General features: G+C 50.4%; 2 protein-coding genes and 1 long non-coding RNA gene across 12 annotated transcripts in view; 2 read left to right on the top strand and 1 right to left on the bottom strand.

Annotated features, from left to right (window-relative positions):
* Window positions 1–4,271, top strand: part of LOC111548999 (DNA dC->dU-editing enzyme APOBEC-3F-like) — a 32,932-nt gene extending 28,661 nt beyond the window's left edge. Inside the window, exon 7 of the mRNA XM_026448476.2 lies at window positions 4,144–4,271. Within this exon, the coding sequence (XP_026304261.1) occupies window positions 4,144–4,226 (83 nt within the window). The 3' untranslated portion in view covers window positions 4,227–4,271. The remainder of the gene's footprint in view (window positions 1–4,143) is intronic.
* The window catches only part of LOC116418534, a 30,547-nt gene extending 26,158 nt beyond the window's left edge, over window positions 1–4,389 (bottom strand). The window contains exons 1-2 of the long non-coding RNA XR_004228625.1: window positions 3,832–4,389; window positions 1,479–1,993 (exon numbers count right to left, since the gene is read on the bottom strand). This is a non-coding gene — a long non-coding RNA (uncharacterized LOC116418534). The remainder of the gene's footprint in view (window positions 1–1,478; window positions 1,994–3,831) is intronic.
* On the top strand, window positions 4,329–27,578 carry APOBEC3G (apolipoprotein B mRNA editing enzyme catalytic subunit 3G). Of its 10 annotated transcripts, none has more exons than XM_026448472.1 (13): window positions 4,649–4,786; window positions 5,403–5,466; window positions 5,956–6,109; window positions 6,774–6,859; window positions 8,161–8,232; window positions 8,919–9,399; window positions 19,093–19,246; window positions 21,093–21,396; window positions 21,640–21,754; window positions 23,859–24,012; window positions 26,122–26,407; window positions 26,851–26,966; window positions 27,246–27,578. In XM_026448472.1, the coding sequence occupies exons 7-13, from the start codon at window positions 19,097–19,099 to the stop codon at window positions 27,258–27,260; spliced, it is 1,140 nt and encodes a 379-aa protein (XP_026304257.1). In that variant the 5' UTR covers window positions 4,649–4,786; window positions 5,403–5,466; window positions 5,956–6,109; window positions 6,774–6,859; window positions 8,161–8,232; window positions 8,919–9,399; window positions 19,093–19,096; the 3' UTR covers window positions 27,261–27,578. The 10 variants fall into 10 exon arrangements, with proteins under 10 accessions (XP_026304260.1, XP_026304257.1, XP_026304258.1 ...); XM_026448473.1 differs by having other exon boundaries at window positions 8,955–9,399; XM_026448470.1 differs by lacking the exon at window positions 6,774–6,859.

Here is a 27,578-nt window from a genome sequence, read left to right on the forward strand (position 1 = left end):
TGCATATTGAGAATAAGACAGCCTTTTGACCCCTCTGGGTCTAGGGTCTAGGGCAGTAAAATGTCTAAGAGTTGTTGCCAAACAGGCCATGAGCTGGGCTGGGTTTTTATATTTAATGAAAAAGAGCCTAAATGCTAACAGATTTGGGAGAGGTCGGATAATGAAAAAAGAGCATTAACCTTGGCTATGCCTTTAGTTCCAGCCACCTTTTTAAGAGGAAATTGTTGGGCAGTTGGGGGAGGGATAGTCTCAGAACAAAACTGTAAGCCAGACTGGGTGTGAGGAGGGGAGGTGATAGAAGATTATAGGGTAGGGTAGGGGAGAGGAGGCTGAGGAAGAATTGAGACCTGACTCAGCCTGGCGAGGAGCAGCCAGGGGAGAGGTCAGATGGGTCTGTAGAAAAGGAGGATTCAGGCCGGGCGCGGTGGCTCAAGCCTGTAATCCCAGCACTTTGGGAGGCCGAGACGGGCGGATCACGAGGTCAGGAGATCGAGACCCTCCTGGCTAACACAGTGAAACCCCGTCTCTACTAAAAAATACAAAAAGCTAGCTGGGGGAGGTGGCGGGCGCTGTAGTCCCAGCTACTCGGGAGGCTGAGGCAGGAGAATGGCGTAAACCCGGGAGGCGGAGCTTGCAGTGAGCCGAGATCTGGCCACTGCACTCCAGCCTGGGCAACAGAGTGAGACTCTGCCTCAAAAAAAAAAAAAGAAAAGAAAAGAAAAGGAGGATTCAAAGGACTCAGAGCTTGGGGTGGAGACTGAAGGAACAGACAGGAGAGAAAGAAGAAAGATTTGGGATGAGTGGCGTTTGGAGCAGATACTAGGGAGGGACTGACGTGTAAAAGAATGCCTGGGTGTCAGGCACCTCAGACCATTTGCCCATTTTTCAACAAAATTATCTAGATCTTGTAGCATGGAGAAATCGAAGGTGCTGTTTTTCGGCCATTTAGAACCATTGTCAAGTTTGTATTGGGGCCAAGTGGTACTGCAGAAGAAAATAAGATATTTAGGTTTTAGGTCAGGTGTTAGTCAAAGGGATTTTAGGTTTTTAAGAACACAGGCTAAGGGAGAAGAAGGGGGAATGAAGAGTGGAAGGTTTCCCGTAGTGAAGGAGGCAAGCCCAGAGAAAAGAAAGAGAAGAGACACAGAGGAGGGTGTGTGGTACTTGCCACCCAGGGGAGGTGGTACTCACCACCCAGGGGAGGTGGTACTTGCCAGCAAGGTGAAGGATCAAGGTAGGTGTCCCTGTGGTGATCAGATACCTCTGAAATGTGGGTGAATAATCAGGCAGGCATCCTTGATTAAACACCAAGGAAAGACTGTCTTCCTGAGTCTGTGACTGGCACTGGAGTTTTGAGTTCACACATGAAACATGTCTCCTCCGTCTCTACCAGAAAGGCGAAAGAACTGGAATTGGAAGGATAGGGAGATTGAAGGGTAGTGAGAGAGGCTGGAAAAGAGAGTGAAAAGACCGCTTACCTGATTTGAAATTGGTGAGATGGTCCTTGAGCTGGTCTAAGGTTGGTCTGAGGACCTGAGGTCATAGGTGGATCTCCTCATGGAGTGAGGGCAAGGACAGAGGACTGGTCTCCCAAAGGAGTCTCCCTGTACCGGGTCTTTGGCACCAAATGTCATGCACGTGTGTGAAGAGAGTCCACCAACGGGTCTTGTGTGAGCAACAAGGCTGTTTATTTCACTTGGGTGCAAGTGGGCTGAGTCCGAAAAAAAGTCAGCAAAGGGAGATAGGGGTGGGGCGGTTTTATAGGATTTGGGTGGGTGGTGGAAAATTACAGTCAAAAGAGGTTTTTCTCTTGCCGGCAGGGGCGGGGGTTACAAGGTGCTTGGTTGGGTAGCTTCTGAGACTCATTGTCCAGGAGAAGGAATTTCACAAGGTAATCAGTTCAGGCAGGAACCGGCCATTTTCATTTCTTTTGCAGTTCTTCAGTTGCCTCAGGCCATGTGGACGTATATACATGCAGGTTGGGCTCAGAGGCCTGACACATAGGAATTTGGGAAAGATTTTTAAAAAAAAATCAGAGCTTAGTCCTCAGGCCCATGAACTAAAAATAAAATCCTTAGCCCCCCTTACCAACTTTGGCCCCTAGCGGCCAAGGGTATCTCAGAAAAACCTTAAAACTGAGTTCCCGGGTGTGATGGGAGGGGAGGTCAGGCATGCCTCATTATCACCCCTCCCTTTTGCAGTTTAGAAACAACTGACCAGCGGTAATGTTCAAACAGAATCATAAGACGGGCAGAACAAGAACAGACTCTTCATGGCAATAAGATACCAAATCACAACCAGGACCTCAGACCGTGCCAGGCAAGGGTGAGGTCACACACCCCACACTTCAACAGCAAACTCTGTTCTGCCTGCCACAGAGCTTTTCTTTTGCTACCTAGCAGCTAAACAAGCACTGCCTTGAAATAAAGAAGATGAAAACAATCATAGTTTATCCACTACCTGGACGCTGAGAAACTGAGTCCCTGCTCCATGGCCCTAACTCCAGCTTTCCCTGGGCAAGAGACTGATTTCAGTAACTCTCTCCAGATCAGAAGACCACTGACAACAGACTGGTTCTGCATGGTTTATAGACCTGGCAAATTTTAGTGCCTTCATGTCCTGAAAAGACTTTTTGACATACAGGCTTAATTGTAGTACATTTAAATGTTGTCTTCACCACAGTGTGATGAGGGATTATGTATTTTTTTGTTGTTGGTGGTGGTGGTGGTGATGGAGTCTCACTGTCTCCCAGGCTGGAGTGCAGAGGCGCGATCTTGGCTCACTGCAACTTCTACCTCCTGGGTTCGAGTGATTCTACTGCCTCAACCTCCCAAGTAGCTGGGATTACAGGTGTGTGCCACCACACCCAGTTAATTTTTGTATTTTTAGTAGAGACGAGGTCTCACCATGTTGGCCAGGCTGGTCTCAAACTCCTGGCCTCAGGTGATCCACCTGCCTCAACCTCCCAAAGTACTGGGATTACAGGCATGAGCCAGGGTGCCCGACCGGGATCATATGTTACACGTATGTTTGTTCAATAAGCATGGAGTGTAACCACCTACATGAATGTTCATAGTTCCTCCTATAGCTTGTTAAATATGTATGTTTAGCCAATCACTTCAGCATAAAGCTCCTGCCCCAACCCTTCCTGCTTCTAAATGTCTGTCTCTGGTGTTTCCCAGAGGCTGCTTTTCCCAGCCTGTGATATGGCCACCTTGCAGCCTGTCCCCATTAACAAGAAATAAAGTCTCCTTTCCAAATTTATACATTGTGGCTGGGCACGGTGGCTCATGCCTGTAATCCCAGAACTTTGGGAGGCAGAGGCAGGCAGATCTCCTGAGGTCGGGAGTTTGAGAACAGCCTGACCAACATGGGGAAACCCCATCTCTACTAAAAGTAGAAAAATTAGCCAGGCATGGTGGTGGGTGCTTGTAAAACCAGCTACGTGGGAGCTGAGGCAGGAGAATCACTTGAACCTGGGAGGCGGAGGTTGCGATGAGCTGAGATCACACCACTGCACTCCAGCCTAGGTAACAGAGCAAGATTCCATATCAAAACAACAACAACAACAAAACAAATGTATACATTGAGTAATTTTTAGGTCACCGCACCATGGGAGCACACTACCAGGGGAAGGGAGCTGTGAGACACGCAGGGAGGCTCCAGACAGGCTGGCCTGGGACACCAGCTGTTGCCCTTCCATGACATGGGGACAAGAGGAGGCAACAGCTCAGCCCACCAGGGATGGGGAAGAAGGAGAAGCAGGAAGGAAAGAGCTCAGTGTGGGGGTGTGCATGGCATCCTGGTGGGACATCTGAGGCCCACACCCACCTGCTGTTCCTCCCTCCCATGGTGGCCTCTGAGTGTGAAGGCCTGGGGGAGGGAGACACCGGGCCCTTCACTCTCCCTCCCTGTCCCTGTGGTTGCTGGGTGGGGAGCATCTCTGGGATGATCCCTGAGGGCAGGATCCGGGAGTCCCTGCCGAGGCATCAGCTTGTCTGTCTTCATGATGGAGAGGCGGCTCCAGTTGGCCCAGACCACCAGGGGAGGGGCTTGTGCTCTGCTGGCTCAGCGTGGTGTCCCACCTTCTGGACTGTGGCTGCAATGACTTTCTCTTTCTCTTTGCAATCGCCTTGGGTCCAGAAGCAGAGTGGCCTGTCTTTATCAGAAGTCCCTCTACCAGGGGGAGGGCCCCAGAGAAAACCAGAAAGAGAGTCAGAGCCTGAGGAAGATAAAGCATCCCAGAGCCTCCCACTCCAGCGCCAGAGCAGGAACAGGGAGGGGCTATGACTACGAGGCCCTGGGAGGTCACTTTAAGGAGGGCTGTCCTAAAACCAGGAGCCTGTCGCAGAAAGTGAAACCCTCCTGCTCCAGACAAAGATCATAGCCTCAGTTCAGGTACCGCTGCCTGCTCAACCCGCTGGGCCTTTCTGCTGCCCCTTCCTGCCTGGTGGCCCTGCTGGGCCTCAGCCCTGGCCTTCCCCTGCCCCAGCCACAACCCTGGGCTCCCTCCCCTCTGGCTCCCCTCCCCTCTGCACTCAGAGCCAGGCTCTTTGTCCTGCTGTGTGGTTGCCCCACTGCTGCTTCTGAATGGGCCGCCTGCCCCACCTGCCCCAGTTCGGGCCTTCTGCTGAGACAATCATGGCAGGGCTGGTGCTCCCTGCCCTGGGAGGGTGCTCCCTCTCTGTGCTTCCTGCCATTCCTGAGCTCTGGAACTGGCAGACTTGAACCAAAGGATGATGGGAGCAATGTGGAATTCTGTTCACAGCGCTTCGATGGATTTTCTGTAAGAATTTACTTTGCTTAAATATCAAGTCTTAGGAGAGGGTGTGGGGAGGGAACGGTCTCTGAAGCACAAGATAAATCATGTCTTCCAAGGATGTCTCCACTGTGGGCAGAGGAGGATGCAGATGACCCCAAACACATGCTCCTCCTCTACGATCAGCATTCAGCGTTTATAATGACACCAGTAGCATGGAATATAGGGAAAAACTCAACGATCAGGATAAATGCTTTTATTTTAAAATTTAGTAAGAAGAGAGCCCGGTCCCCAGTGGCTCCCTCCTGCAGGGCCGGTGATACAGAGACTGGACAGGGCTGGCCTGGAAAGGGGCCCCAGCTCCATGACCTGGGCAGGTTACCCCGCCTTTCTGTGCCTCTGGCCCCTCCTCTGTAAGATGGGAATGGCCCCTGCAGGCCTAGGGCAACCTCACATGAGCTCATACCCACGCAGCACTTAGAAGAGTGGCCTGGGCCTCAGAATTCGGTTCTACCGTGATTTAAAAATAGTAATATACAGAGGGAAATGTCAGGAAGGCACTGAGCTAAAAGGTTAAAAGCTATTATTTTGGGGGGAATAATGTTATTCCCCCTCTCTCTCTTTTTTTTTTTTTGAAATGGAGTTTCGCTCTTGTTGCCCATGCTGGAGTCAGTAGCAGGATCTCGGCTCACTGCAGCTTCCGACTGGTGAGTTCAAGTGATTTTTCTTGTCTCAGCCTCCCGAGTAGCTGGGATTACAGGCACCTGCCACCATGCCTGGCTAATTTTTGTATTATTTGCCATATGCTCAAGTGATCTGCCCACCTCGGCCTCCCAAAGTGCTGAGATTACAGGCATGAGCCATAATGCCCAGCCAAGGACTTTATTCTCTTTTGCACTTTCCTAATTGGCTGGAGAGTGGGTGGGCAGAAAACTGGGAGGGTGGGGAACGTACCCCTGGAATGACCAGAGCTGGGCCCTGAGCTAGGAGAGGTCACCCTGGCCTTGCTGCCCCTGCCAGCACCCCCTTTTCTTGCTTTCTCCCTGGTCTTCCTGCCTGGGAAGGAATTAGAAATTCTCAGGGCTGTGGAGGGATGGGGAAGCCCGGAGCCGTCAGGGGAGCTGTGTTTAGCGGACATCAGCGTGGAGGGCTGGGAGTGCTCTCTGCATTGACTGGTTTCTCTCTTGTGTCTTCAGAAACACAGTGGAGCGAACGTATCGACGCACATTCTTCTACAACTTCAATAACAGACCCATCCTTTCTCGTCGGAATACCGTCTGGCTGTGCTACGAAATGAAAACAAGGGGCCCCTCAATGCCCACTTGGGACGCAAAGATCTTTCGAGGCCAGGTACCACCCGGACTCCAATCACTTTGCAGGCAGGAGCTAAGCCAGCTGGGAAAGCAAACCATGCACTGACGAGTGAAATGCCCAGGGGCGGGGCTGTCCAGGGCGCCCTTCTCTCCCACACTTTCCAAGTCCGTGGCCCTGACCTTCCACCTTCCTGCTGGACCGTCCTGGGATCGGATCGTGGAGGGGGTTTGCCTCTGCACAAAAGGCCTTGGTTTTTTTTTTTTTTTTTTTTTTTTTTTTTGCTTTTTGTTTTTTGAGACAGTTTTGCTCTTGTTGCTCAGGCTGGAGTGCAATAGTACAATCTCGGTTCACTGCAACCTCTGCCTCCTAGGTTCAAGTGATTCTGTAGCCTCGGACTCCCAAGTAGCTGGGATTACAGGTGTCCACCACCATACCCTGCTAATTTTTTTTTTTTTTTTTTTTTGATTTTTGGGAGGAACAGGGAGACATGGCAACAAGCCACAGTCATTGTGGGCGGGCCTGAGTGGGGTGTGCAGGGGTTCCTGTCCTGTGTGTCTGTCTCCCAGGGGAGTCCCGACCTGACCCTCACAGCCCCTCCACCCACACCTTCCTGGGTGTTCCATCCAGCCCACCCTCCTGCACCCAAGAGCACCCAGCCCTCCCTCCTGCTCATGCCCCTCCCTTCTCAAATCCCTCCCAGCAGTGCGGCTCTGGGCTAGGAAACAGCCTACGGAATGTGATGGAGAAAGAGGCAAGAAAACACTCAGTGATCAAGTTGGTGTTTAAGTAAGATTTTAAGTAAAAAGTAGAATTGGGTACTACATGGAGGCTTGAGATGTTCAGAGCTTTTCGAGAAAGCAGAACAGAAAGTAGAAGGGCAACCAGGAACCAGAGGGGCTAGAGAACCGGAAGCTCGAGCCCTCAGAGGAAACAGAGTAGGCACCTGGGTCTTGGGCCTGTCAACGAAAAGAGTCAAACTCTGTAAAATATTTGAAGAGATGTATTCTGAGCCAAATACTAGTGACCGTGGCCCATGACACAGCTTGAGAACGTGTGCTCAAGGTGGTGGGGGTGCAGCTTGGTTTTATACATTTTAGAGAGGCACAGGCCATCAATCAAATACATTTAAGAAATACAAGAGCTGGGGGTGGTGGCTCACGCCTGTAATCCCAGCACTTTGGGAGGCTGAGGCAGGTGGATCACGAGGTCAGGAGTTCAAGACCACCCTTGCCAACATAGTGAAACCCCGTCTCTACTAAAGATACAAAAAATTAGCCCAGTGGGATTACAGGAGCACCTGTAATCCCAGCTACTTGGGATACTGAGGCAGGAGAATTGTGTGAAACCAGGAGGCAGAGGTTGCAGTGAGCCAAGACCATGCCACTGCACTCCAGCCTGGGCAACAGAGCAAGACTCCGTCTCAAATAAAAAAAAAAAGAAAAGGCCAGGCATGGCCTCTCGTGCCTGTAATCCCAGCACTTTGGGAGGCAGAGGTGGGCGGATCATGAGGTCAGGAGTTCGGGACCAGTCTGGCGAACATAGTGAAACCCCATCTCTACTAAAAATACACAAAACGTTAGCCGGGCATGGTGGTGTGCACCTGTAATCTCAGCTACTCAGTGGGCTGAGGCAGGAGAATGGCGTGAACCCGGGAGGTGGGGGTTACAGTGAGCCGAAGTCACACCTCGGCTCCAGCCTGGGCAACAGAGCGAGACTCTGTCTCAAAAAAAAAAAAAAAAGAAAGAAAGAAAGAAAAACAAAAACATTGGGTTTAGTCCAGAAAGGTCGGACTACTCAAAGTGAGGGAAAGGGAGGTGGGGGGCTTCCAGGCTACAGGTGAATTTAACCATTTTCTGGTTGACGATTGGGTGAGTTTGTCTAGAGACCTGGCATCCACAGAAAGGAAATGTTCAGGTTAAGATAAAAGATTGTGGAGACCAAGGTTCTTTTGAAGTCTCATAGTGGCTGCCCTTAGAGACAATAGATGTTTCCCATTCAGGTCTTTAAAAGGTGCAACTAGTTAATCTGTTTAGGACTGGGAGGCCTAGAAGAAAAATTCCAGCTTTATTAATAGAGATTCTTTACAGATGCAAACTTTGCCCCACGAAGGACAACTTTGCATGGCCTTTTCAAGATATGGCAAAGAAACATGTGTTGGGGTAAAATATTTTGTCTTTCTTCTCTGTCACATAATGTTGTGCCTGAGTCAGATTGGAAAGTAACTCACAATATATAGGATTAAATAAAATCCATCTGTGCCAGGCGCGGTGGTTCATGTCTGTAATTCCAGCACTTTGGGAGGCCGAGGCGGGTGGATCACCTGAGGTCAGGAGTTTGAGACCAGCCTGGCCAACATGGTGAAACCCTGTCTCGACTAAAAATACAAAAATTAGCCAGGCGTGGTGGCGGGCACCTATAATGCCAGCTACTTGGGAGGCTGAGACAGGAGAATCGCTTGAACCCGGGAGGCGGAGGTTGCAGTGAGCCGAGACCGCACCATTGCACTCCAGCCTGGGCAAGAAGAGTGAAACTCGGTCTCAATTAAAATACAACAAAATAAAATAAAAATAGAACCCCTCTGATGAGGATGTGTGGTTTGTAAGGCATGACTCCCCAGACCCCTTAGATAGGATTCTGGGCAAGGTTAAATAAAAACAAATCAGAGCTTAGTCTTCAGGCCTATGAAGTAAAAATAAAATCTTTACCCCTCCCCCTCCCCCAGATCCCCTCACCAGCTTTGGCCCCTATTGGCCAAGGGTATCTCAGAAAAACCTTAAAACTGAGTTCCCGGGTGTGATGGGAGGGGAGGCCAGGCACGCCTCATTATCACCCCACCCTTTTGCAGTTTAGACACAACTGACCAGCGGTAATGTTCAAACAGAATCATAAGACGGGCAGAACCAGAACAGACTCTTCATGGCAATAAGATACCAAATCACAACCAGGACCTCAGGCCGTGCCAGGCAAGAGCGAGGTCACACATCCTACACTTCAACAGCAAACTCTGTTCTGCCTGCCACAGAGTTTATCTTTTGCTCTAGCAGCTAAACAAGCACTGCCTCCAGATAAAGATGAAAACAATCACAGCTCATCCAGCGTCCTGACACGGAGCCACAGAGCCCCTGCTCCACAGCCCTCATTCCTGCTTTCCCTGCACAAGAGACTGATTTCAGTGACTTTCTCCAGATCAGAAGACCGTGGACCACAGACCATGGACCACGGACTGGTTCTGCGTGGTTTACAGACCTTGCATATTTCGGTGCCTTCATGTCCTGAAAGGACCTTTCACACGTGTCCGTGTGAAGAGATCACCAAACAGGCTTTGTGTGAGCAATAAAGCTTTTTAATCACGGGGTGCAGGAGGGCTGAGTCCGAAAGAGAGTCAGTGAAGGGAGATACGGGTGGGGCTGTTTTATAGGATTTGGGTAGGTAAAGGAAAATGACCGTCAAAGGGGGTTGTTCTCTGGCGGGCAGGGGTGGGGGTCACAAGGTGCTCAGTGGGGGAGCTTTTGAGCCAGGATGAGCCAGGAAAACGAATTTCACAAGGTAATGTCATCAGTTAAGGCAGGAACAGGCCATTTTCACTTCTTTTGTGGTGGAATGTCATCAGTTAAGGCAGTGGATGTGGATGTTCTGGTCACAGGGGACATGATGGCTTAGCTTTGGCTCAGAGGCCTGACAGGACCTTTTGATATACTGTAACAGGATGAGCCACAGACAAAACTCCTCCTCAGACACCAAGTTAAAGAAGGAAGGAGTTTATTCGGCTGGGGGCATTGGCAAGACTCCTGTCTCGAGAGCTGAGCCTCCTGAGTGAGCAATTCCTGTCCCTTTTAAGGGCTCACAACTCTAAGGGGGTGCACGTGAGAGAGTCATGATTGATTGAGCAAGCAGGGCCTACCATAAAAGAATAGGACCACAGCAACTTTTTGTCCTACCTCAGTGACTTGATGTATACACTGTGAACAGTCCTCAGTCTGAGGAAGGTCAGTCGAAGTCCTTACTGCAAAAGTCCAAATTTTAAGGAAAATGAGTCCCGCGATGAGTTTCCTCATGCTTTGGCCATGCATGGACCAGTCAGCTTCCGGGTGTGACTGAAGCAGGGCTTGTTGTCTTCTTCAGAGTCACTTTGCAGGGGTTGGCAAAGCTCTTCCCATCCACATACCACTCGCAGTCTACTGATGTTTAAGGATGGTCTCAGAGGTTGGGCCTGCTAGAATAAACTGAGTCCAAAACCTCTACACAGTTATGTTCAACTGGGCTCTCTGACACCGGGAGCAAGGTGGTGGGGTTTAGGGTGTTGCTAACTTCAATGGTTATGTGAGGATTTTCACATAGCAAGCTTTGGTACTTGGTTAATCTAGCATTTGTTAACCAATGATGTCCTTTGGTAGTAATTAAAGTTACCACAGCATAGGGGGCCTTTATATTCAGGTTTTGCCTAAGGGTTACTTTATCTGCTTCTTGTGCTAACAGGGCCTTTGCTGCTAGGGCCCTTAGACCTGGGAGCCAGCCTTTGGAAACCGTGTCTAGTTGTTTTGAGAGATAGGCCACTGGCCTTGGCCAGCGCCCCACAGTCTGGGTTAAAACTCCAACTGCCATTTTTTCTCTTTCTGACACATAGAGTGTAAAGAGTTTTGTCAGGTCAGGTAGCCTCAGGGCTGGGGCCAACATGAGTTTTTCTTTTAACTCATGAAAAGCTCATTGCTGTTGGTTGTAATAGATGCAGTTTATCTAATCTACATTTTTATTAACTGTCACCAACCAAAATATTGACTCAAATCCTGCAGCTATTTGATTTCAAGCTTTAAATTGATCTGGTATTCCTCGTGGGACTCTAATTGTGTCTAAATAGACATGAGAGTCGAAAGACCCATCAGGGGCTTCTCTTGCTTTACGATGTCTTATTTTTTTCCTTCTGGTTGATGAAATGCCAGGATGAAAGAGATCGCCAATTGGACTAAAGCACAAGTGCCACTCCAGTTATTCAGCAGAGTGCCCAGTAAAGTTCCACCACAATACCACCACACATCCGCTCGGGGATGAACAAGGGCTGACTGATAAGCTCTTGAAAATTCTTAAGCTCACTGCATCCTTTCAGGTCTCCAAGGAACGCTAAGTTTTATCCCTGTCGTGAGAGACATGAAGTGCACTTAGCGTTGGGAGAAGGAGGCTGGATGGCCCTCGGGAGCTGACCCCCAGGGGGCTGGACTTTAGGATATAACAGAGAGAGCTTGGCACGACTTATTACTCCAGGCTGTAGAATCTTGGAAAAGAGCTGCCATGCAGACCACACCTGGTCGACTGGAGGACCACCTTAGTGGAAAGGGGACAATCTGGGCCTCTGGCCTGCCATGTGCACAAGCATAACAGTTGCTCTTGTTTAATGTGCAGATGGAATATTTTATCCATTTTAACCAGGCACTTGCATCTTGGTATCCTGTCTTAAGTGCTAAAGTTTGTTTTAAGTCTTTAACTTCTATGATCCTCTAGTAAAATGAATGTATGGTTTTAAGAAATTACAAAAACCAGTTGGGACAGTCCATCCTTGCTCTGCAGTGGTCCACAGAATGTTGGATCAACTATGGCATGAAAGTTCTACATCAGAAGGCAAGACTCCTGGTTGGCACTGGGGCCTTTATCGAAATCTCCCTGGATTAAATGGTCCTAGTTTACTAATGCCCAGTCTGAGGAGAGTCAGGAGGGACAGAAGTACTTTTCTGAAGTAGAAAACTATCTTTGACATGTCAAGTCCTCACAGGGTATAACAAGGCAAGCATTAAATGCAATAGTTTGAGGTGAAATTGACTTGGTTATGTTAATAACTAGACGGTCAGCAATAGAATGAGGAAAGAAGAAAGAGTTATAGAATAGATGAAAAGAGTTACATTTTTCTTAGCTTTAGTTTGGTAGGGTTTTCCTCTGGGACTATGGCCTACAGCTCCGGAGGGGGTGGTGCTTTCTTGACTGGGGTGTGATGAGTCCATCCTCTTTTGCTGTACGAGCAGCAGTCTTGGTGGTTAGCAGCACAAGATAGGGTCCTTCCCAGGCTGGCTCGAGTTTTTCTTCTTTGCACCTTTCAATGAGACTGTGATCTTCAGGCTGGTGCTGGTTTACCGGAAATTCTAGGGGTGGCACACGTGGTAAAAGACTTTTGGTTTTTGAGAGAAAGGAAATGGAAGATAAACCAAGTACGTAACTGCTAAGAAATTGACCTTTTGTTTTAAATGTGGGGAACTTGTCAGTAGACTTTATAGTCCTTAGTGCCTTTTTACTGAGAAATTTCCTTTAGCACCTATTTTTATTAATTTTTAAGCCAAAGAAAGTCAAATACCATTTTACATTTAACAATGTTTCTCATGTGATTTTTATACCATATAAACTAAATTTTATTTTATAGTAGTGTGTTATTAATGTTAAATCTAATTTTAATAAAACCTTGTAGACATATTTATCTAATTTTTAATGTTTGACTATAAGGTAAGATTTTATAGACTCTTTTTAACGTTTTATAATTTTTGCTAAAGAGCAGGTTGCTGCTTTAAGAAAAATCTGTTATGCTTTTACTTTAAATGTCCAGTTCACAGAAAAACTGGATGATACTTCTTTAACTTTAGCTAATGTGTTTACACACAGAATTTTCTTTACAGTTAACGTTTTAAAACTTGCTTAAACCTTCAAAACAATAATGTTTTTAAACTTTTTAATGTAGGTAAAAATGTACATTCTTATGCCTCCTTATAATCCTTTTACTAAAGGTATATTTTACTTTTCTTATACACCTTGCACATAAACTGTTTTTTTTTTTTTTCCAACAGTTTTACATTCAGGAGGCCTAGTTACTTTTAAATTATACAACATGTTTTGCATATATTCTTTTTTAACACACATTTTTTAATAACCTTTTTTTTCCTTTCATAGCTTTCACAGGCAATTTTCGACATGCCTTAACTTCCTGACTTTTAACAAACATTTCTTTCTTTAAACAACCAGTTAATTTATTTCAGGACAAGAATTTACAATATAATACTCTTTTTATATAAATTCTGCCCCCTTTTTTTTTCCTTTTTTTTTCCTTTTTTTTTTTTTTTTTTTCCTTAGGATACTTCTGAACTGGTGAGGTTTGCTTACAATGAGGTTTCCTCTAAAAGTTTTTTCTTGTTTACCTTTTTTGTTTGTTTGTTTGTTAACAAAGCAGTTGCCACTACAGATTGAATGCATTTGGGCCATCCATTGGTTACTGGGTTAAGGATTTTTGATAGAAAGGCCTCAGTGCTTTCAGGATACGCCCTTATTTACACTGACAACAAAGTGATATTGGAGTGTTATAAGGTTACCGAGAATACCTTCAGTTATCAATTATAGGTTTTAAATTTACCTTGGCTTTTAAAGGAATAGATACACTTTTTTTTTTTCTTAACTACTTGTATATCTCTCTCTTTCTCTTTTTGTCTCTCTCTCTTTGACTTTCCTTTTGCCTCTATCTCTTCTCTCTCTGCCTCTCTTTCTCTCTCTCTCTCTCCTTGACTCCCTCTTTGTCTGTCTCTTCCTCTGTATCTCTTCCTCTCTCTTCCTCTTTGCCTCTTTTCCTCTCTGTCTCTTTCCTTTCTCTCTTTCTGCTGATCTTTCCTTGCCTCTGCCAGTCGCTTATGCTGGTTTTCTCTCAACCACTGTGTGTTGGGGAAGGGGGTCTAAAACCAGCTATAACTAAATGACCATGTACGGTTACTGGTCTGGGTTCCCTGGCTTACAGGTTACCTTGTGCCATTACCTTTGAAACAAGGGACCTGTCCAGGCTTCCTTCTGATGGCCAACCTACCTCTAATGCTGGCCAGTCTATCTTACACAAAGTTTTAAGTTTTCCTGGTGTCATAGTACTTCATAGTCTCCCTTAATTCTTTTTTGAAAATTTTCAACATAGTTCCTAGTGGGGTGGGCTTATTTGTGCCTGACCTATGCTTCTTCAAGACAAAACATCATGCTTACACCACAAAACAAAGAATGGGTGAAAAGGACACACACAAACTTTTGCAGTTTGCACCAAACCAAAATCAAAACCAAAATCAGAGTCTCCAGAAATCCAAGCCAGGTCAAAACCAAAACCAAAGTATCAAGCAAGCCAAGTCAAGTCAAAAACAAAAACCAAAGTGCTGGTACAGGCACACCATGTGTGATCAGGCCATACTTCCACTCAAATGGAGTAGGCAAGTTCCCAAGACCAATCCTGTCAAGCAATTCAAACTAAGTCAAAACCAAAACCAAAGTGCCGATAAAGGCATGCTGTAGGTGATCAGGCCACACTTCCACTCAAATGGAGTGGGCAAGTTCCCAAGACCAGTCCTGTCAAGCAATTCAAACCAAGTCAAAACCAAAACCAAAGTGCCAATAAAGGCACGCCACGGATGATCACCCCATGCTTCCACACAAACGGAGTGGGCAAGTTTCAAAGACTAGTCTTACCACGTTTTAGATGTCCAGACTCCAAGTGCGCATTCCTTCCCGGTGTTCAGCCACTGCGTTGATCCTACACGGGGACCTGCCGCACACTGCTCTGGCGAGGCGTCCCACCAGGGCAAATGCCTACGCAGGAGCGCTCTCAGGGTCTGCGTCTCTCGGGCTGGTTGGAGTCCCCCCACAGGGATGTTCCACAGGGCAGGCTTAAGCCGCCTAAGGAGCTGCCTTGACCATCGCCAATCACCTCGCTTCCCGGTCAGGGAACCAAGAAACGTAGCAGGACGAGTTGCAGACAAAACTCCTCAGATACCGAGTTAAAGAAGGAAGGGGTTTATTCGGCTGGGGGCATCGGCAAGACTCCCGTCTCAAGAGCCGAGCTCCCTGAGTGAGCAATTCCTGTCCCTTTTAAGGGCTCACAACTCTAAGGGGGTGTGCATGAGATGGTCGTGATTGATTGAGCAAGCAGGAGGTACGTGACTTGGGGAGGGCTGCATGCATGAGAATTAGATTGGAACAAAACAAGATAGGGATTTTCACAGTGCTTTCCTATACAATGTCTGTAATCTATAGAAAACATAACCGATTATGTCAGGGGTCGATCTTTAACTACCAGGCCCAGGGTGTGGTGCCGGGCTGTCTGCTTGTGGATTTCATTTCTGCCTTCTAGTTTTTACTTTTCCTTTCTTTGGAGGCAGAAATTGGGCATAAGACAATACGAGGGGTGGTCTCCTCCCTTAATACAGGTTTAATTGTAGTACATTTAAATGTTGTCTCCACCACAACGTGAGGAAGGATTATATGGTTGGGTTTTTTCTAGTTTTTTCTTGTTGTTGTTGTTGTTTGTTTTTGTGATGGACTCTCTGTCTCCCAGGCTGGAGTGCTGTGGCATGATCTCAGCTCACTGCAACCTCCACCTACCAGGTTCAAGTGATTCTCCTGATTCAGTCTCCCGAGTAGCTGGAATTATAGGCACCCACCACCACGCCTGGATAATTTTTGTAGTTTTAATAGAGATGAGGTCTTACCATATTGGCCAGATTGGTCTCGAACTCCTGAGTGTCACGTGTGTCCATATAGAAGACCACCTAAACAGGCTTTGTGTAAGCAATAAGGCCGTTTATTACTTGGGTGTAAGAGGGCTGAGTCCGAAAAGAGAGACAGTGAAGGGAGATAGGAGAGGGGCAGCTTTCTAAGACTTGGGTAGGCAGTGGAAAGTTACAGTCGAAGGTGGTCATCTGTTGTCAGCAGGGGAGGGGGTCACAAGGTGCATGGTGGGGAGACCATGAGACCCATTGTCCAGAAGAAGTGTCATCAGGTCGATTGATCAGTTGGGCGGGGCAGGAGCAAGTCATAACGGTAGAATGCCTCAAGGTTGGTTAATCAGTTAAGGCAGAAACTGGCTGTTTCACTTCTTTTGTGGTTTTTCGACTGCTCCAGACTTCTTGGCTGCTGCAGGCCATCTGGATGTATATGTGCAGTTCACAGGGGTTACAATGGCTGAGCTCCAGCTCAGAGGCCTGATACTGACCTCAGATGATCCACCTGCCTCAGCCTCCCAAAGTGCTGGGATTACAGGCGTGAGCCACCGTGCCCGCCTGGGATCATGTGTTACACGCATGTTTGTTCAATAAACATGGACTGCAGCCACCTACATGAATATTCATAGCTCCTCCTGTAGCTTGTTGAATATGTATGTTTAGCCAACCCCCTCCGCTTAAAGCTCCTGCCCCAACCCCTCCTGCTTCTAAATGTCTGTCTCTGGTGTTTCCCAGAGGCTGCTTTTCCCAGGCTGCGGGATGGCCACCTTGCAGGCTGTCACCCTTATCAAGAAATAAAGTCTCCTTTCCAAATTTATATGTTGTGGCCAGGCACGGTGGCTCACGCCTATAGTCCCAGCACTTTGGGAGGCTGAGGCCGGTGGATCTCCTCAGGTCACGAGTTTGAGACCAGCCTGACCAACATGGAGAAACCCTGTCTCTACTAAAAATACAAAAATTAACCGGGCATGGTTGCAGGCACCTGTAATCCCAGTTACTCGGGAGGGAGGCTGAGGCAGGAGAATTGCTTGAACCTGGGAGGCAGAGGTGGCGGTGACCTGAGATCACGCTATTGCACTCCAGCCTAGCCAACAGAGCAAGGCTCCATCTCAGAAAAGCACAAAAACAGCAAACCAACCAACAAACAAAAAGACAAATGTATATACACGTTGTGTAATTTTTAAGTCACCGCACCACGGGAGCACGCTACCAGGGGAAGGGAGCTGTGAGACCCACAGGGAGGCTCCAGACAGGCTGGCCTGGGACACCAGCCGCTGCCCTTCCATGACATGGGGACAAGAGAGGGTAAAAGTTCATCCTACCAGGGAGCAACTCCGGGCAGAAGATGGGGAAAGAGAAGCAGGAAGGAAAGAGCTCAGTTTGGGGGTGCGCATGGTGGGACATCTGAGGCCCACACCCGCCTGCTGTCCCTCCCTCCCATGGTGGCCTCCGAGTGTGAAGGCCTGGGGGGAAGCAGACGCCTGACCCTTCACTCTTCCTCCCTGTCCCCATGGCTGCTGGGTGGAGACCATCTCTGGGACCATCCCTGAGGGCAGGATCCAGGAGTCCCTGCAGAGGCATCAGCCTGTCTGTCTTGATGGTGGAAAGGCGGCTCCAGCTGGGTGGGACAACCAGGGTTGGGGCGTCTGCTCTGCTGGCTCTGCCTGTTGTGGACCCGCCTTGGGTCCTGCCACACAGAGCGGCCTGTCTTTAGAAATGTCCCTCTGCCAGGGGGAGGGCCCCAGAGAAAACCAGAAAGAGGGTGAGAGCCTGAGGAAGACAAAGCATCCCCGGGCCTCCCACACCAGTGCCAGAGCAGGAAGGGGGAGGGGCCATGACTCACAAGGCCCTGGGAGGTCACTTTAAGGAGGGCTGTCCTAAAATCAGGAGCCTGTAGCAGAAAGTGAAACTGTTGTACACCAGACAAAGATCATACTCCGGACTAGCCGGCAAAGGATGAATCCTCAAATCAGGTACTGCTGCCCGCTCTACCCGCTGGGCCCCTCTGCTGCCCCTTCCTCCCTGGTGGCCCTGCTGGGCATCAGCCCTGGCCTCCCCCTGCCCCAGCCCAAGCCCTGGGCTCCCTCCCCTCTGGTTCCCCTGCAACCCTCACTCCCAGACAGGCTCCTTGCCCTGTTGTGTGGTCACCCCACTGCTGCTTCTGAATGGGCCGCCTCCTCCACCTGCCCCAGTCCAGGTCCCCTGCTGAGACTCTCCCATGAAAGTCATGGCTGAGGTGGTGCTCCCTGCCCTAGGAGGGTGCTCCCTCTGTGTGCTTCCTGCCATTCCTGAACTCTGGAACTGGGAGAATTGAACCAAATTATGCTTGGAGCAATGTGGAATTTTGTTCACAGAGCTTCGATGGATTTTCTGCAAGATTTACTTTGCTTAAATACCAAGTATTAGGAGAGGGTGTGGGGAGGGAATGGTCTCTGAAGCACAAGATAAATCATGTCTTCCAAGGATGTCTCCGCTGTGGGCAGAGGAGGGTGCAGATGACCCCAAACACACACTCTTCCTCTACGATCAGCATTCACCATTTATAATGACACCAGTAACATGGAATATAGTGGCCAGGAAAGGTGGCTCAAGCCTGTCATCCCAGCACTTTGGGAAGCCGAGTCAGGCAGATCGCCTGAGGTCGGGAGTTTGAGACCAGACTGACAAACATGGATAAATCCTGTCTCTACTAGAAATACATAATTAGCCAGGTGCAGTGGCGGGCACCTGTAATCCCAGCTACTTGGGTGGCTGAGACAGGAGAATCGCTGGAACCCAGGAGGTGGAGGTTGCAGTGAGCCAAGATGGCCCCATTGCACTCCAGCCTGGGCAACAAGAGCAAAACCTCATCTCAAAACAAAAACAAAAACAAAAACATGAAATACATGGCAAAAATCTCAATGATCCAGGGAAATGCTTTTATTTTAAAATTTAATAAGAAGAGAGCCCGGTCCCCAATGGCTCCCTCCTGCAGGGCTGGTAATACACAGAGTGGACAGGGCTGGCCTAGAAAGGGGCCCCCACTCCATTTGTCCCCAACTCTGTGGCCTGGGCAGGTTACCCCGCCTCTCTGCGCCTCTGGCCCCTCCTCTATAAGATGGGAATGGCCCCTTCAGGCCTAGGGCAGCCTCACATGAGTTCAAACCCACGCAGCACTTAGAAGAGTGGCTTGGGCCTCAGAATTCAGTTCTACCATGATTTAACAATAGTAATATACAGAAGTGAAATGGCAGGAAAGAACTGAGTTAAAAGGTTAAAAGCTATTATTTTAGGGTGAAAAGTTTTATTCTCTGTCTCTGTCTTTTTCTATTTTTTTTTTTTTTTTTGAGACGGAGTTTCGGTCTTGTCGCCCAGGTTGGAGTGCAGTGGCGCGATCTCAGCTTACTACAATCTCTGCTGAAATTCTCAGGGCTGTGGAGGGATGGGGGAGGCCTAGAGCCGTCCAGGGGGCTGTGTTTAGTGGATACTAGCCCAGAGCGTACCCAGGAGTGCTCTCTGCATTGACTGGTTTCTCTCTTATGTCTTCAGAAACATGGAGGAGGTAATGCATCCAAGGAGATTCAGATACTTCTTCAATAACAGACCCATCCTTTCTCGTCGGAATACCGTCTGGCTGTGCTACGAAGTGAAAACAAAGGACCCTTCAGGGCCCCCTTTGGACGCAAAGATCTTTCAAGGCCAGGTACCACCCGGACTCCAATCACTTTGCAGGCAGGAGCTAAGCCAGCTGGGAAAGCAAACCACTCACTGACGAGTGAAATGCCCAGCGGCGGGCTGTCCAGGGCGCCCTTCTCTCCCACACTTTCCAAGTCCGTGGCCCTGACCTTCCTGCTGGACCTTCCTGGGATCGGATGGTGGAGGGGGGTTGCCTCTGCACAAAAGGCCTTGTTTTTAATTTCTTTTCTTTTCTGTTTTGTTGCTCATTCTTTTTGAGACGAAGGTTTGTCCTTGTTGCTCAGGCTGGAGTGCAATGGCGTGATCTCGGCTCACTGCAACCTCTGCCTCCTGGGTCCAAGCGATTCTGTCGCCTGAGACTCCCAAGTAGCTGGGATTACAGGTGCCCACCACCATGCCCAGGTAATCTTTTCGTATTTTTAGTAGAGATGGGGTTTCACCATATTGACCAGGCTGGTCTCGAACTCCTGACCTCAGGTGATCCACCTGACTCGGCCTCCCAAAGTGTTGGGATTACAGGTGTGAGCAACCGTACTCCACCTAATTTTAATATTTTATTTAATCCAGTGTAGCTAACATATTACTTCAAAATTAATTGACATAAAATTCTTGACAAGATAATGAAGTTTCTTTTTCTTGTCACACTGAGTCTTTGAAATGAGCTGTGTGGGTCACGTACGGTGGATGGCTCGCACCTGTAATCCCAGCACTTTGGGAGGCCAAGGCGGGTGGATCACCTGAGGTTAGATATTCGAAACCGGCCTGGGAAACATGGTGAAATCTCGTCTCTACTAAAATACAAAAAAATTAGCTAGGCGTGGTGGCAGTCGCCTGTATTCCCAGCTACTCGGGAGGCTGAGGCAGGAGAATCGCTTGATCCCATGAGGCAAAGGTTGTAGTGAGCCGAGACTGCATCGTTGTACTCCAGCCTGGGCAACAACAGTGAAACTCCATCTCAAAAAAAAAAAAAGAGAAATGAGCGGTGTATTTTTCAGGTGCTCAGGTCTCTAATCAGAGCCCCATTTCAAGTGCTCAGTAGCCCCCTTGGCCAGTGCCTGGCCCCCCCGAAATGGACAGTGAAGGTCCAGTGGCCTCCTCAGCTGACCGCAGACAGGGAATAAGGCAGACAGACCCCAGAGGGCCAGGCCCCAGCAGGGGCTAGGGATGCCTGGTGAATGGATGCCTGGGAGAATGGATGCCAGAATTCACGCACAAGGCCATGAACAGGGCTGAGAAAACTCCCAAACGAAGGGAAGCACATGTCTTGGTGCACTTTGTGTTGCTTCAACAGCAGGACTGAGACGGGGACATTTACAATGAATAGAAATGTGCTGGCTCGAGTTCTGGACGCTGGGAAGTCCACTGTCAAGGCACCAGCGACTTTCCAGGGCCTGTGAGCTGCACAGTCACGTGGGGGTGAAAGTGGTTGTCAGAAGCTCAGGGGATGCTCCAGACAGAGTGGCCTGGGATGTCGGGTCACTGCTGCTCCATGACACCGGGACAAGAGGAAGCAGGAGTTTAATCTTACACACTGCCCCTCCAGCTGGAGGGCAAGAGACAGAAAGTGGGGCTGAAGTCGCCCTTGAATAACCACAGCAGTGGTACTCACAAAGGTGCAGTCCCCGCAGCCTCATAGCCGCTTGTAGGTGCCACCTCTTAAGGCCATTACCATAGCAATTAATATTAGCTTTGGAGCAGACAATCACTCAAACTAAGCAGGGGGCATGGAGGAAAGGAGCTTCAGTGGCAAGCTCCCCTGGGCTCCTGTCCTGGCCCCTCCTCCCCCTGCATCACCCCTGCTCTCCTCCTGCTCCCCCTCTCAGAGCTTCCCCTGCCCCCTGCTCCTCTCCCAGGTGTCCTACAAGGATAAGTCCTGTAAGCACCACCCAGAGATGAGGTTCCTCAGCTGGTTCCGCGAGTGGAGGCAGCCGCATCGTGACCAGGAGTACGAGGTCACCTGGTACGTATCCTGGAGCCCCTGTGCAAGGTGTGCAAACCGTGTGGCCACGTTCCTAGCCGAGGACCGAAAGGTTACCCTGACCATCTTTGTTGCCCGCCTCTACTTCTTCTGGAAACCAGATTACCAGGAGGCGCTTCGCAGCCTATGTCAGAAAAGAGACGGTCCACATGCCACCATGAAGATCATGAATTATGACGGTGAGAAGTGGGAGGCTCAGAGGTGTGGGAGAGACCGAGTGAGGCTCTGTGATGGGTCCCTCCCACACATACCTGTGGATCTGCTGTGATGCCTGCAAAGGCCAAGTGTCCCAGGGGAGCCTGTGGGGTTGGGTCTGGCACTGACTGTAACTAGTATCCAGAGTCTGTCTGGGAGGGGAGGGCCCCAAGGTCACAGAAGAGAGGCCAGGTGGGCCTGACTGCGTCCTCTCTTCTTTTTCTCAGAATTTCAACACTGTTGGAACAAGTTTGTAGACCTCCCAAGAAAGCCATTTAAGCCTCTGGAGAATCTGCCTAAACATTATACATTACTGCACACCATGCTGGGGGAGATTCTCAGGTGAGGGTCTCCCTCCAGGCTCATCGCCTCTCTCCTCTCACCTCCTGCTTATCCTCTTGAGGCCTTCCCTCTGTCCCAGACCAGGTCCTCTCCTGGGCAGGCCCTGCTGTCCTCCCTCCTCCTGCCCCCCTGCCTGCCCTCATGGTCACACCACCTCGCCCCAACTCCTCATGCTCCCTCCACCTCCCTGCCTTCCCCCCTCCTTTCCTGGGCCCCTCCTGTGAGTGAGAGGCCCCTTCTGCCTCCAGAGCAACCTCCATCCATCCCCGAGGCCGCCCTCCCCACAGCCTGGGATCCCCAGCCTGGCTCCTTCCATCTCCCTGGCATAACCATATTTGTCATAAAACTGGACGTAGTAAGTGGGTATGAATATTCATAAGCCCGACAGTTAGAAGCTTTGAGTAACATCCTTCAAGGCTGACCTGAGCCCCTGAGAAGGAGCTGCCTCCGTGGAAACAGAGCTTCAGGCTTCCACTGCCATAGAAGATGGCCCAGGCCGGGTGCCTACAGGACAGGCATTTATTTTCTCACAGATCTGGAGGCTGCAAGTCCAGGGTGGAGGGGTGGGCGGGGTTGTGTCCTCTGCGGCCCGCTCCTCCTGGCTGGCAGGGGGTCCCTTCCGGCCCTGTCCTCTCTGGCCGTTCCTCTGTGCACTTGGACTCCCGGGGTCTCTCTGCCTCTAAATGTCCTCCTCATTTATGGACCCCAGCCAGGTGAATTTGGGCCCGCACTGAAGGCCTCATTTAAATTAATCATCTGATGAAAGAATCTGTCTCCAGGCCAGGTGCAGAGGCTCACGCCTGTAATCCCAGAACTTTGGGAGGCTGAGGCGGGTGGATCACCTAAGGTCAGGAGTTCGACACCAGCCTGGCCAATGTGGCAAACCCCATCTCCATCAAAAATACAAAAATTAGCCGGGAGTGGTGTTGGGTGCCTATAATCCCAGCTACTCGGGAGGCTGAAGCAGGAGAATCGCTTGAACCCGGGAGGCGGAGGTTACGGGGAGCCCAAACTGTGCCACTGCCCTCCAACCCGGGCAAAAGAGCAAAACAACTTCTCAAACAAACAAACAAGAAAGAAAGGACCTGTTTCCAAATACAGCCACCCTTTGAGGGAGTGGGGGTTAGGGCTTCAATACATTGATTATGGGGAGAAACAGTGAAGTCCACGGCAACAAGCTGCAGTCATTGTGGGCAGGCCTGGGTGGGGGATGCAGGGGCTCCTGTCCTGTGTGTCTGTCTCCCAGGGGAGTCCTGACCTGACTCTCACCGCCCCTCCACCCAGACCTTGCTGCGTGCCTCACCCACCCCATTCCTCCTGCACCCAACTCTCCTGTGCCCCTCCTTAGCCACCCGACAGGCTCCCCTGCCCCACCACTCCCGGGCTGCTCTTGTCAGCCTCTCTCTGGCCTCTTTGGGGTCCCAACATGACCCCTCAGCTGATGCCCGTGGCTTCCCCAGCCAAACCCTTCCCAGTTCCAGGCTGCGCTCTGCAGAGTCCTATCAAAGGTCACATCCTCCCCTGTCTCCAGCCTGGGGTGAAGACCTGGTGTTTCTGGTTTGGAAATGCCTCTGCACTGGGTGCTAATAATTCACTTTTACCTTTATAATTTGTGGTTTTGTAAGGACAGGTATTATTTTTGGCAGCAGAAGCAAATCCTGTGATTTAAAAAAAAAAAAAAAGTCCCTGGCAGGCTCTTCTCCCCGCTGGTCCCGCTCAGGAGCGTCTCTGCCCTGATGCTAGGTGTGGCAAGAGTTAACCTTGTAGGCAGGAGGGGGGTGTATTGTGAGGCCAGGGAAGAAGACCCAACTGTACCCCAGGGAGAGGGCCTGAGCACACTGAGCTGAACCTGAGGAGGCCCTGACAAGGCCTAGACAGGCCCCAGGGCTGCAGCGATCTCCCAGTGAGCCCCAGAAGGGGTCAGAGGGGGAGGTGTGGAGGCTCCAGCAAGTGAGGGGGGGCCCCGTCTGACAGGTGCTAAGGGATGTGGGGAGCAAGGGGAAGGAGGGTGGGGTGAAAGGGAGGATGCGTGGAGAGGGAGGGGGAGGCAGGGCAGACCAGGAGGGCTCTTACTCCTCTGAGCTTTTCCCCCCGCTGTCCACAGACATTTGATGGATCCAGGCACGTTCACGCTCAACTTTAACAATGAACCTTGGGTCAGTGGACAGCATGAGACTTACCTGTGTTACAAGGTGGAGCGCCTGGACAAGGGCACCTGGGTCCCGATGGACGAGCACAGGGGCTTTCTATGCAACCAGGTGACCAACCCAGCCACCCGCATCCAGGCAGGGCTCTCCCAATCCAGGGACATGCATGGGCAGAAGGTTCTGGGTGGTACCTGTGGTGTCCCGCAGAGTGTCTGTCACCTGTGCTTCCTGCAGCTGCTGCTGCTTGGCCCGGGGGTTGGGGCAGACTTTGGCTTCAGTGACTCTCCAGGATTGGCGGCTTCCAGCCCCACATGCCTAACCAGCCACATGTCTCAGGGGCTGACACCCCTAGTCCAGAGTCACCCCCAGACCCAGGGCTCAGCCATCCCCACTCCTGCTGTGCTCTGAGAGGGTCGGGGCAGAGGAAAAGGGTCTGCACCAGGGCCAAGTGGGGTCAAAGGCAAAGTGCTTTCTGAGGACCCTCCCAGGATCCCCTCACAGACGCAGCTCTCACCAGGAACGATTCGGAACTGTGGGATTTGAGGATCGGGGGCTACCTGACCTCACAAGGCCAAGATTCCCCAGTGCCTGCTCCTGGGCTTCACCCTGTGGGAAGAGAGACTGAGGCAGGAGAGTCCCACCAGGGATTCTGTCCTGACCAGGATGGAGCCCACAGCAAGGCTAGAACAGGCCCCAAGTCAGGATGCAGGGATGGTCAGCATTTGAAGAGGAGCTGGGCCAGGCCAGGCTGAGGGGCCCTGAACCCGTGGGACGTTCTTCCCTGACCTTTGCCCAGCACAACCCCTGGCTGGAGAAATCGAATTCTGCTTGGCTCTGGTGCTGGAAACGGGGTTCCTCTGGGCTCTATGAGTTCAATGTGGGCCCTGCTGGGGCCACGCCCACTGCCTGGAAGCCACTTTCAAAGGCGCCGGTTCCCATCACTGCCTAACCAGTGGGACGGGACTCCCCCAGGAATGACCCACAGCCCCTTCTCAGCACATTTGGTGTCATCCATCTACTCTGAGTCCTCTCTGCACTGGACCCCTTGGCTTGACTAGTTCCTAGTTGAAATTTGACAAAACACCATCATTCCTTGGGTTCAACAAGGACAATCACCCTATGACTGGGGCCCTTCCCAGTGTGGGGTTAGTCCTGCTGGGGGCCCCTCATCCCCACTTCTCCCTGCAAAGGGAGTCCTCTGGCCTCAGTCTGTCACTCTTGGGCTTAATACAGGCTAAAGCACAATGCGGAAGCTTCTAGAATTATGGGCCACAGAAGGGGTGGGGCGAGGGGAATTGATGGATAGAGAGGTCAGTCTCCCCATGAAGGAAGCACACACAGCTCAGTGGTATCTGTCTTGCCTCCCCCAGCTCTATAGCCCCTCTCTGCAGGCCTGGGGTGGAGTGAGGGTCCTGAAGGCACTGATCTCAGGTGCAAAATGAGAGGATGTTCCAAATACTCAGTATCAGAGAAATCCCATCGTAATGGAAAATTACATTATTTAACGGATTATCGTTAAAAAATCAGGTCAGGTGTGGTGGCTCACGCTTGTAATCCCAGCACTTTGGGAGGCTGAGGTGGGCAGATCACTTGAGGTCAGGAATTCGAGACGAGTCTGGCCAACATGGTGAAACCTCGTCTCTACTAAAAATACAAAAATTAGCCAGGCGTGGTGGCACATGCCTGTAGTCCCAGCTACTGAGGAAGCTGAGGCACAAGAATCGCTTGAACCTGGGAGGTGGAGGTTGCGGTGAGCCAAGATTCTGCCACTGTACTCCAGCCTGAGTGACAAAACCAGACTCTGTCGGAAAGGAAAGGAAAGACAAAGAAAGACAAAGAAAATTGGGGTTTGGTGCCCCCTGCTAATTTTGTGCTGGAGGCTCCCCCGCACCAGCCTCACCTGATCCAGGCTGTCCCTCCCTGCTCACTAAAAATTACCTTGGCCGGGCATGGTGGCTCACACCTGTAATCCCAGCACTTTGGGAGGCTGAGGAGGGCAGATCACCTGACGTCGGGAGTTTGAGACCAGCCTGACCAACATGGAGAAACCCCCCCTTTCTACTAAAAATACAAAATTAGCCTGGTGTGGTGGTGCATGCCTGTAATCCCAGCTACTCGTGCACTCCAGCCTAGGCAACAAGAGTGAAACTCTGTCCAAAATAATAATAATAATAAATAAAGAAATAAATAAATAACCTCACGGCTTGCTTTCTTTTCTAGGCTCCAAATATACACGGTTTCCCTAAAGGCCGCCATGCAGAGCTGTGCTTCCTGGACCTGATTCCCTTTTGGAAGCTGGATGGCCAGCAATACAGGGTTACCTGCTTCACCTCCTGGAGCCCCTGCTTCAGCTGTGCCCAGGAAATGGCTACATTCATTTCAAATAAGAAACACGTGAGCTTGCGCATCTTCGCTGCCCGCATCTATGATGATCAAGGAAGATGTCAGGAGGGGCTGCGCACCCTGCACACGGCTGGGGCCGAAATTGCAATGATGAACTACAGTGGTGAGAATGGAGGCCTAGAGTGGGGTGGGGTCGGCTGGGGCAGGAGGGAGCCCTGGGAAGTTACTAGAAAGTGGGGAGGGTCGGCATCCCTGAGGGAAAGGCCTTGGTCCGCTGCCTGCACAGGTGATGGCTGCACTCTGGACCTGACTTTGGGGTCGACGGGAAGAGAGAGGCCAGACCAGGAGATGTGGGCCAGGGGAGGGAAGGGAGGGTGGCTGGAAGTGGAAGCAGAACTTGGGGCTTCCCGAAAGAATAAGAACTGCGCTGGCCCAGATTCCAATGGGAAGGAAGTGCCTGATGAAGGAGCTCAGTCCCTCAGGGAGGGAGAGGGAAAGGAGGGACCGAGACCAGGATGTGGGAAATCTGTCCTGACAGTCACGGGCTCTTGGTGCCACCCGGTCCCCACAGCCAGAGCGTGACTTATCTCCCCTGTCCCTTTTCAGAATTTGAGCACTGCTGGGACACCTTTGTGGACCGCCAGGGACGTCCCTTCCAGCCCTGGGATGGACTAGATGAGCACAGCCAAGCCCTGAGTGGGAGGCTTCGGGCCATTCTCCAGGTGACGGCTTCCTCCCCCTGCCTGGTGCCCCATCGGCCTCCCCCTCCTCCCCTCTCCCCTGGGCCTTGCCTTCCCCTCTGCTCAGAGCCCCCTCTGGGTTCCCTGCTCCCCCAGGGCGCCCAGCTCCGTCCCTCCCTTTCCTTCTCACAGCCTCCCTCTCTCTCCCACCTCCTTCATCCCTCCCTCCTCTCCTGTCATGGTCACTGTCCCCAGGCCTCCTCCTTGTGCCCTCTTTCCACTCTCTCACCCCCGCTCCATTCAACCCCCCCGCTCTTCCAGAATCAGGGAAACTGAAGGATGGGCCTCAGTCTCTAAGGAAGGCAGAGACCCGGGTTGAGCCACAGAATAAAAGTTCTTCTTCCAAGAAATGCAAACAGGCCATTCACCACCATCTCCAGCTGCTCACAGACACCAGCAAAGCCAGGTGCTCCTGACAAGTAGATTTTTTAAAAATCAGAGTGAATTAATTTTAATCAAAAATGTATGTTATGTTTCAAGAATATAGTACTAAGATTGTACTCAATACACTCAGAAAAGTTTCAAACCTACTAATCCAGTGACAATTTGAATTGGTTTTATACATAGAGGAATAAAATGAAATACTAAATCTTT

This window comes from Piliocolobus tephrosceles, chromosome 19, assembly GCF_002776525.5.
Source record: "Piliocolobus tephrosceles isolate RC106 chromosome 19, ASM277652v3, whole genome shotgun sequence".
Taxonomy (NCBI): Eukaryota; Metazoa; Chordata; class Mammalia; order Primates; family Cercopithecidae; genus Piliocolobus; species Piliocolobus tephrosceles.

What these genes read in the sequence shown, in the direction of transcription:
- APOBEC3G (XM_026448467.1), top strand. An exon ending in GAAGATCATGAATTATGACG is followed by an intron (nt 21,397 to 21,639) that starts GTGAGAAGTGGG and finishes TCTTTTTCTCAG; the next exon opens with AATTTCAACACTGTTGGAAC. An exon ending in GGGGCTTTCTATGCAACCAG is followed by an intron (nt 24,013 to 26,121) that starts GTGACCAACCCA and finishes TTTCTTTTCTAG; the next exon opens with GCTCCAAATATACACGGTTT.